This window comes from Arachis hypogaea, chromosome 9 (genome assembly GCF_003086295.3).
Source record: "Arachis hypogaea cultivar Tifrunner chromosome 9, arahy.Tifrunner.gnm2.J5K5, whole genome shotgun sequence".
In the NCBI taxonomy this organism is placed as follows: Eukaryota; Viridiplantae; Streptophyta; class Magnoliopsida; order Fabales; family Fabaceae; genus Arachis; species Arachis hypogaea.
In genome coordinates this window covers 111,681,211-111,691,917 of record NC_092044.1, presented here as the reverse complement: position 1 = coordinate 111,691,917, position 10,707 = coordinate 111,681,211, and the positions used below count along the sequence as shown (strand labels likewise).

The 10,707-nt window shown below is 35.0% G+C and overlaps 1 protein-coding gene across 1 annotated transcript; it reads right to left on the bottom strand.

The window, feature by feature from the left end:
- Positions 1-2,034: 2,034 nt before the first annotated feature.
- Positions 2,035-2,823, bottom strand: LOC112713079 (agamous-like MADS-box protein AGL62). Its single transcript, XM_025765836.3, has one exon. The coding sequence runs from the start codon at positions 2,821-2,823 to the stop codon at positions 2,035-2,037; it is 789 nt and encodes a 262-aa protein (XP_025621621.1).
- Positions 2,824-10,707: the final 7,884 nt, after the last annotated feature.

The following is a 10,707-nucleotide window of genomic DNA, read 5'->3' as shown; positions in this document are numbered from 1 at the left end:
GGTGGAGTATAACCAGGAGGAAGACCTTATGGAGGCCATCCAGTGATTAATGGGAGCTGGATTGGTGGTACATTACCACGTGGATGAATATTACGTCCAACATTTTCAGTCTGTACAGTAGTAACTGCTATACTTTCACTTCCAATTGCACCTTCCCAACGTGAAGTCACGTCCGCAGATTGCACAATTACCGGTATATATGCTGTCATTGGTGGTTGAACCACCATTCACATTTGACAATTCATCAGCCATGTGAATGATTTTTCTACTTCGCAATCGCATACACCAAATGACACTAAAATATTAATTTAACACACTTCGATTTTAAAACTGCCCCACCGGGCGTGCCAATTTGTTTTCTCGATTTTTAGCAAATTAATGGTGGTTCGATATCTAATGATCTGGGAGAAAAATCTACTCCTCTTGCAGGTACAAGTTTTCTAAAATGTGTATCAAAGTGTCTTTGATTAGATGGATATTGAAAATAAAAATAAATTAAAGTTTGTAAAAGGATAAAGGAAGTTTAAAACCATAAATTCGAAAAAGAAAATGAATGAATCGAAAGCGTTTGCGTTGAAATTAAAAGAAAGCAGTAAAGTGCCTTCGACTGAGTCAAAGGGCTTTGACATGAAACTTAAACATGCTGAAATGTAAATTAAACATTGAAATTAAAGAAATGCTTGAAAGATAAATTTGCTTGAAAAATAAAGTTTACAGGAAGATAAATTGAAAAAGTAAAAACATGGAAGGAACCCTACAGAAAAGAGACTCGATCGCAGACTCAGGAATTCGCTGGGGATGTGAGTGTGCTTGAGTGTTTTCTGAGTTAAAGTTCCAACTCTTATTCTATAAAACTTTCTAGTATTTATAATCTACTTCTGTAACTAATAATTAATTACGAGGTACAGTCTTCTATGCGCACTCCTTACTAACCGTTCCCGCCCTTTTGGCTAATAAACGTTCACTCAGAAATTCCTCACGTGGTAAAAGCCTTTAACTCCTCCACTACCGTAACTGCTCAATCCGCTTATTCGAATATCTTGTTTGATTACTTGTCTCGAATACTTACCCACCTGGACCTGTCCGATTTAATAAAGTATTTCAAAATTGAACCTCTATTGGATATCTCCGACCAATACTTGCATGTGTATCTTTTCGACAACTATTTATATCTTCGACTTCTTCACTATTTCGAATTAACTTTCCTTAATCAAAAATATTTTCGATTAACAAGATCTCATTACACTCTACCTTTCTTTTCAACCATTGACTGATTCTCAAATTAATTGAGTGAATTAATATTTGATTCTTTAGTCTTTTTCTTAAACTAATTATCTATTACATATTATTCGAATAAAATTTTCGCGGGCAAAATTATTTCCCGATAAATTTAAATTTGTTTGAAACATGTAAATCATCACCATTCAGAAGTATCCATTATAGCAAACTAATGCAACTCATCACCATTTCATATATCTTGTTTGAATTATTATGAGTATGTAGTAATGATGCATGGCACAAACTAGTTTTCATGCCATAGTCGTGAGGGGATTATTTCTAACCAATCATGAATGGGGTAGAAGTGCATTTCAATTCCATGCCCGCCGTTTGAATAACAATACTTTACTACATAGTATAGAGAGAAAACTCACATGCACCTATCTTAATCTATGAAAATGATATCTAAAAATTTGTTAGATAATTTGATAAATTTAACTAACTAATTATTTAACCGTTTTTAATTATCAACTTTATCAAAACGAGCATTCATTATAATACATATAGAACAACAATAGGCCAGGGCTCAACGTAACTACAAATACAAGAAACGACGTAAAGAAAAATTAAAAGTCACAATACATAATAAGGACATATGGTTCAACACATACTAGCGGATTGGATGGGTGAGAGAATCTTAAACCCTAAGGAGTTGTCCTAATTGATGACTATTTAGACCCCTCTCCATGGAAATTAAAAACACATATATTGAACAAATATAATAAATTAAATGGGCATCTCCGATATATATGAGATTCAAAGGAATCCAGCAGCAGAAGATCCAAATTGTCCAATGTTGTTCATGTTAAACATATGATTTTGCATCATAGGGCTCTCATGAAGCATCATAGGGCTCTGATGCTGTAGAAAGTGTGGACCATTACCAAACAACTGAGGAACTAGTTGAGCGGAAGTTGGTGGTGGTGGAAGAGGAGGAGGAGAAGGCTGATGTGGCACTAGAGCATTTGAAGATGACTGACCAAAGAATTGAGTAGGGTTGTTAATACTTTCGTGAACGAAGAGGCTATTGACATGTTGCGCGACACTCTTTTTAAGGTTCTCAAGTGCCGCCCTGAACTGGTTTAGTTGGGTCTTGCTCATATTTTCAATTGGCAAGGCCCACCAGAACTGATTCATGGCAACCTTATGAAAATGATTCAAGTGATCAGAACGTTGCTTCTCACTTTCAAGTTGGTTATTCACCTGCATGAGTCTAGAGTTGAAGTCACGCACATTGGCGTTGCGGTGCGCCTCAATGAATTGCAAAGTGCCGGATAAGTTTGGGAGAGTAGATGCACGCGACAGGTAACGATCTATAACGGTTTCCACGTTTGGGTGGCCGAAGGAAAAGACTTTCTGGCCAGGAGAAAACACGACGAGTGCCACGTCAGCACCGCAGAGGGTGCAAAGCTCACTTGCTTTCTTGAACAAGCCGCTGCGACGCTTAGAGAACGTGACTTGGAGGTTGCTTTCGTTGCTCATCTTCTTCATCTCAATTCTTTGGCGACCCCTGCTTTTCCTTGCACCGCTTCTTGAACTCGACATGATCAAGTAGGAAGATTTTTGATAGAAGAAAAAGAAACAGAGGACAATGTGTATGTGTGTCGGTATGAAACTATGGGAAGTGGTTAATTATTTATTTATTTATAGGTGGTTTTGCATAGATATTTTATGATCTATGAAAATACTTGGCTGGAAAAAAAGATTGCATCGTTTCGGAGTATTGGTTGCATTAATTGTTTCTGGATTTAGAGATTCTGAAAATCCCTTTTTTCATGGTTTGTATGGTAGGAACTTGATTTGATAATGTTAAAGGAGAATCTTAGGGGCTCCCGTTCATTATTGCACTTCATCATGTTATATTATCTTAGCCAAAGTTTTTGGGTAAAATGTCTTGGCAAATATTCAAGAAACTCATCACATTCACCACTCTTAATCTTGTAGTAACTCTTTTAAATGTTTTATTCTCAATTTTTTTATTTTTTAATTTTATAAAATGATGTTACTTTGTTATGCTATGCACGCATCATTGTGTGATGTCATTTTTATAATTATTGTTATCCGTTTTATCATAAAATATATTAGCATTTATAAAAATTCTTTTACATATATATTAAATCTAGCTAATTAAGTTTGTACCAATAAAAGAATCCAAAACAATGATCCGATTTCTTATATTATTTATTTACAAATATAAAGATATTGAAATAATTTATTAGTAGGAAATTATTTATATACTTGATATAGTAAATAAAGTCAATTATTTGTATATTTCTATTGAAATTAAATAGATAATGGTTTTTTTAAGTTAGGTTACTCAGTCGATAATACAAAAATATTTAAGACGAATATGGGTACTTAAATATTTGTTTTGTGCTACTTTATTGCCGTCCCTGGAACGAAGACACTTAATTAAGTAATGTTTGAAACTAATATGGTGATGTTAACATTATTCAACATTGTATATTTCATTATATCATAAGAAAAAGAGGAAGGAAGCATCGTTTACTTTGTTGGATCAGTGCAACTACATACTAAGAATAGACATAACCATAAAATTAATTTACAGTGAAAACTCACGTGAAGTTGATAGATGAAAGCCGTTAAATAATTTAAATAATTTGACTAAATTTTTATCTAATCATTTTCAATTATCAACTTCATATAAAGTTGACTATACTTGTCCATCTTATTTTATTTGACAGAAAAAATAGTAATCGCTAACTTCATTTATGTGTTACTTTTCTTTTGTTACGAAACCGGGCTAAAATCCAATAAAATACAGATTACACTATTAAATGGGGAAATAAAATTCCCCTAACATTATCATTTACTAACACTCGAATTTCATTAGGAACTTGAAAGAAAAGACATAATCTAATGGGAGATTATGTCTTTTGTTGGCAAAACTATACGATTAACCTAGTTGTTAAAATCGAATTAGTAATCGATCTAGTCAAAATATTAAATCAATGAATTACTGGTTCAGTTTGATTACTAGTTAAATTGGTAAATTTTGTTATAATTAAATAATTATATAAATTTTTATTTTATTAATTTTATAATAAGTATTTTTTAATTTTATTTTTATATTAAATTAACTATTATTTTTTAATTTTAATAGAAAGGCAGCAACCTATTTTAAAATAGAGGCCTGCTACACATACAAGCTTACAAGTTTACAAGTTGGCCCAGTCCAAATACAACTCACGCGCATGAAGAGGGATTGAATGGAACGTCACATTCACGCGCTCGCCACTCAAACGGTTACGTACGCTACGAGTAATGGCAGACTCTTCCACTTCTTCCACTTCCCAAAGCGATTCGAAAACAAAGCAACCCTTCCATTTTCGAGCGAAAATCGAAGTTCAAAATATACAAGTCGTCGCTAACCTTCGAAACCTCCATCAACACACCATCAAACTCTCCATCAAGAATCTAAAGAGAAAACAAAGCAACAATACTCAAGGTAAGTTCATTAAGATTCCTGTATATTTTCCAGATTACGAACTAGGTTTTACTTTTCTTCTACGTCGTTGTTCTAGGGTTTACTGTTATTCTTGCTTCTTTGTTACACTGTTCTTCTACGTTGTTGTTCTAAGTTCTCCCGTTATTCTTGTTGTTCTAGATCTTCTGGTAATTGATTTTTGGGGGTATATTCCGTATATTAGGGGGTGTATACTGCTTGACCTTGTAATGTTGCTTGATATTGAAGCATGTTTGAGTGATATCTGACTGATATACATGGATGTATCTGAATTATATCTATGGGTGTATCTCACTGTTATCAATGGGTGTATCTTACTGTTATTAATGGGTGTATCTGACTCATATATATGGGTGTATCTTACTGTTATCAATGGGTGTATCTTACTGTTATTAATGGGTGTATCTGACTCATATATATGGGTGTATCTTACTGATATCTTTGGGTGTATTTTTCGTTTCAGAGAAAATGGCAGCAAGAAACCAAACAAAAGACCTTAAGTGTGCCACACATCTCCTAAGTGATAAATTCAGAAACATGAGTGAGGAGAAGAAGGCGATTGTGAGGGATCTCGGATTCGGTGGGTTGATGCACATCCCACCACTAAGGGTGCATCACCAACTGTTAAGGGAGTTGGCAAACAACTTCAAACTTGGGGAGAATAGACTGGAAACAGGATATGGTTCTTTCAAAATAACACCAAGAAAGATAGGTCATGCGCTTGGCATCAATGCAACAGGTAACTAGCTCAAAATTATAGGTATTTAAGTTGATGCTTGGGTGTATTTGAACCGACTTTGATACTTTGTTGTTTTCCTTTTTGTAGGAGATCTATTTCCTCAGAAAGTCGAGTATAAGAAACTTTCTAAGGATGACAAAATAATATTTAGAAGATTCCAGGGTAAGACCCTCAAAAGTCTTACCGACGAGATGATGGATATCGGCGTTGGTAACGAAGAGGAACGCCTAATGTTCAAGAGGATTTTCATCCTCTATATACAGATGGCGTTCCTTTTACCAACGACGATAAACAAAATCTCGCCTGTGTACCTAGCCCCAATTTTTGAGATGGACGGCATCACGGAGCGAAACTGGGCGGGGCATGTTTTGACCTTCATCGTCAAGGGCATCACAGACTACAAGAAAAAGAAGAAGAAGGCAATTGATGGCTGCCTGTTTGCCCTGATGATAATTTACTTTCATCTTTCAAAAAACAAAGGCAAGAAGAGAGCTGAAAGACCACCAAAACCCTGGATTACCAACTGGAGTAAGGAGCAGTTGGTGGAAAGAATGAGTGCAGAAACAGAGGAAATTTTGGTAAGTAAACATAATATGTTGCGTGTATTTTATTTACCTGAATGTTGCTAACTAAAATATCTAATGTTTCAGGGGATTGTAAAGATGGCGGAGACGAGAGAAAAAATGAAAAAATAGAAAAAAAAAAGAAAAAAAACAAGAAATAAAAAAAACAAAAAAAGAAAGGCGAGTTCGTCTTCGGAGACACAAACAACTATTGAGAGTGACAGTTCTACCTCTGAGTCTGAGACTCAAAAAGACTCAGAGGATTCACCAAGGAAACACCCCAGCAAAAAGGGGAAAAAGTAAGTACCATACTTGGGTGTAATTACGTTTTGGAGTTGGGTGTATTTTGTGGAACCATTTGGGTGTAATTTGTTGATCAAGTTGGGTCTATGTAGTTTATTAAGTTGGGTGTGTTTCTTTTGCTGCGTTGGGTGTATATTGTCCATTCAGTTGGGTGTTTCTTGTGCATTCATCTGAGTGTATTTTATATCTTTAGTATGTTCTAAATAATGATTGTTTGCCTTCCAGATTGGACTCCAGAAAAAGAAAGAAGAGTCAAGAGGAGTCAGACTCTGATTCAGAATCTGAATCTGAATCAAGTGATGAGTAATCTTCTGAAATTATTACTCCTTTCTTTTGGCTTGATTATAAAAACTTCGTGTATTAACTGAAGTGTCTCTTATTAACTTATAGAAGCGAAGAATCAATACCGGTGGAGAAGGAAAAGAAAAAGAAAAAGACAAAAACAACACCAAAAAAGTAAGCACTTCTTTGGATAAATATTCTGTGATAAAATTAATTTTTTATTTCTAATTCATACTTTTTTTTTCCACCCAGAACACAATCAAAAAAGAAAAAAGTTGTTGTAGAGGATTCATCTCCTGAAGAAGATCAATACTTTGATGGGTACAGTACCTCGTAAGCTATATTACCGTCTATCATCGTAATTATTTTTGTTAACATCTTCTTTTATGAATGTAGTGAGAGATATGAAATATCAAGTGAAGAACTAGATGAATTACTAAGGCAAAATGTTGATAAATCTGCTGCAGAGAGGTATGTCTTGCTGGGATGTCTATTTCAGATTTTGGTGTGTTTTCTTTGCTAATGATTGTTTCTTGTTTCGCAGGGAGAACGAAGCTGACCTGCGATCGACAAAAGGTCCCTATGTCTCCTCTAAAACGTAAGATGCTTTATTTAATAAAATCTTGTTATCATGATTTGGGTGTATTTTGTGGAACCATTTGGGTGTATCTTGTTGATCAAGTTGGGTGTATGTTGTTTATTAAGTTGGGATATTTCGTTTGTTGTGTTGGGTGTATATTGTCCATTCAGTTGGTTGTATCTTGTGCATTCATTTGGGTGTATTTTATACCTGTCTCTTATTTTGTCTGAATAACATGAAATCTATTTAGAATACCGGCTGTGAACTTAGGAAGTGATGATCCTTCCTCTCAAGGACGCATAGAACAGAGTAGTGTAAACCAGCCGTCACAGAGCATGTAATTTCTCTTTCAAATAACCGTTATTTTTGTTCTTCTATTACCTTCTACTTCTAATTCTGTATATATTTTTTTAGAAAAAAAAGCCCTTTATTATTTTATTCGAAAAAAAAAGCAGGAAAAAAAAGCAAAAACTACAAGTATGTAAGTTCTCAAAAAACAAACTCTGTCTTCTTTTTGAATTGTTCGGGTGTATTTTTTGACTTTCTTTGGGTGTATTTTAGGTTGAGTCCGGATGATTCGAATATGATGGTTGTGAGGGAACAGACACCATCGGATGCGCTTGTAATGTGAGTTTTTCAAGAATATTTCAACCTTATAACCTTATTATTTTCAAAGGCGTTGTTAACCTTTCATTTTTCTTCTTCTTTAGAGTCCCGATTCAAGTTTTTGTGCCGGCGTCCCAAACAACCAGTGTGCCGGAACTTCAAGAAACACCTGAGTCAGATTTTGAACCAACCCCTTTGCCTCAGATAGAAGGAACTACAGAAACGTAAGAAATAGTATTGGGTGTATATTGGGTTAAAATTCGGGTGTATAGTTGGTAACAGTTTGGGTGTATATTGTTCTTGATTTGTTTTTTTTACGCCATGATTAATTTTGTGTAACTGTGCAGCACTCCTGAACCCCCCCCCCCAAACAATTTCAAGAAACCACACCCACGCTTCCCCCATCTCCAACTAAAATGTAAGTTCATCAGACTAAAATCAATCTTTGCTTATCATCCATATATTCTTATTCTTATAATACGTTATACATGATGACGCAGTCATCCAGCCGCAGAAGACGTTGCTGCCCTTATGATGATGGCACGGACAGCATCATATGTTCCTAAAACAGATCCAGTGCCATCATTCAGCCTTGGCTTGACTGATTCAAGCCAGGAGGGAGCATCAACGCAGGAGACAGAAAGGGAAAAATCTCTAGAAGCTGCAAATTTGCTAGAACAATTAGACAATTTGGTCCAAAAAATAGCAAGCAGTGCGGCGAAGGGAAAAAACAAAAGTCCAGAAATTCAAAGGGAGACTGGGGGAAAAAGTTCTGGGAAGTTTGAAACTCCTGAGGGAATAAATCAGATTACGGATGATATGAAACAAAAGTGCTACATCTGGGGGACGCGACTGAAGACAGACGCAGATGGCAATACTAACGAGTATGAGCACATGTGCACTCTGATTGCCCAAGATAAATACATTTTGATTAGAATGCACCTTGCATCCCTCCAGGCAAAAAGTTATATAGAATCTGAGGTAATATTAGAATAACATTAATGTTTTTACACCAAAGTCAACTGTAATGTTTATTAATGTAAAATTGATTTTGGCATATATTTCTAGATTGTATCTGCCATCTGCCTCATCCTCAACCAGAAAAATGAAAAAAGGTTTCAAGAACAAATATACTGTATCCCCCCGATATTGTGGTAAGTGTTACTTCTACGAACTTTGGGTGTATTTTTTACGTTCGATTGGGTTTAAGTTGTGTAGTCATTTGGGTGTATTTAAAGTATTGACTTGGGTGTATTTTCAGTATTTCATTTCTTGTTTCGCAATTGTTGCAGAACATGGCCCTTTCGGATCACCCAAACGGGGAATTCATATCACCGAAAACAAATAAAGAATTCAGGGTGGAAGACTACCCGAGTTTTATTCACTTTATAGATGCAAAAAAATTAACTTCGCATCCATATGTAAGTTTTCATTTGCTAAATTTGTTAGTATGCTTCTTTACTTATATGCCAAATAAAATAACACACTGTTGAAATGTGGCAATCCTTCAGATTTTTGCACCTGTTTGCTACACGGGCCATTGGTGGTTATGGCTGATAGATACAACAAAGCGGAGATGTCATATACTTGACCCGCTACATAAAAAAGCTCCAAGCGAAGAGAGAAAGCAGCTTAATAAATTCACTGTAAGTTGCCTCTGTCTTCATTACTTTAATAGATAGGTCTATTTCGAAGGTTGTGTTGGGTGTATATTGTCCATTCAGTTGGGTGTATCTTGTGCATTCATTCGAGTGTATTACTGATTTGTTTTGGTATTTAAGAGATATGTATTTTCAAAATTGATAACATATGCCGGCGGAGAACCTCTGAAGAAAGGCGAGAAGGAGAAAGAATTTAAAGCATCATATGTTAAAATATCAGGCCAAAAAACAAGGTATAAATTTGTGACTTTGAACATTAAACTTTCGTAAATGAGATTTGTAATTTATTTTTTTTCGTTTTCAGCTATGACTGCGTTATCTATGTTATGAAGTGGCTTGAGTTAATTGAGCTGGAAAACATTAAAAAGGGGAAGTATGAATGGGATAATTGGCCACAGGTAACTGTCTTTAGAACTATATAACTATGTACTACTTTACTGAATTAATATTGCTGTTTAAACAGAATATATTTTTTAATTGTAGGAGGAGGTGGACCACTATAGAGTGGAGTATGCTTCGCGGATACTATTGAGTGAGATGAATAAAGAAAGAGATCAGGCAATTAGAGAGAGTAATGCTATAAGGCTGTCGAAGCCATCCTCTGTATTATTAAGTCCGTTTTGTCAGATAAATTCTGCTGATATAGAAACTGTGTAATCCAACTGCTGGGTAGTTTGTAAATTGAACAAATGCTGTAAATATTTGCCATTTATCAACAATTTCTATTCCATGAATATTTTTTTCCATAGTTAAATTATCTGTGCTGTTAAACTGTCTGTGCTGTATTCAAAAGCTGTATTACAGGTGGTAAAATATGAAGGAAAAAATCAAGGCATATATAAACGCAAATTATAAACTGTTACACCCAACGCAAGTCTAATAATACACCCAAGTCTAATAATACATCAAATCAAATATACACCCATAACCTGCGAATTTTTACAGCTTTTGTTCTATATGTATCTATATATGTATCTATATGTAAATTGTGAATTAACAAAAATACACCCAAAAGAACAGTGCTTTTACACCCATATTCTATAAAACTATACACCCAAAGAGTTATCCCCTGCTGCTAGTACCCTGAACTGATTATTCATAACGTGTCCTTGATATTGGCTGGAATTTGAATGCACCGCTGATGCAGCATCAAACAGGTTTATCTGAATATAACACTCACACATTAGCTAAACTATTAACGAGAAAAA

Excerpts from the sequence above, each read along its gene's own strand:
- LOC112713079 (XM_025765836.3), bottom strand. The coding sequence starts at position 2,823 with ATGTCGAGTTCAAGAAGCGGTGCAAGGAAAAGCAGGGGTCGCCAAAGA.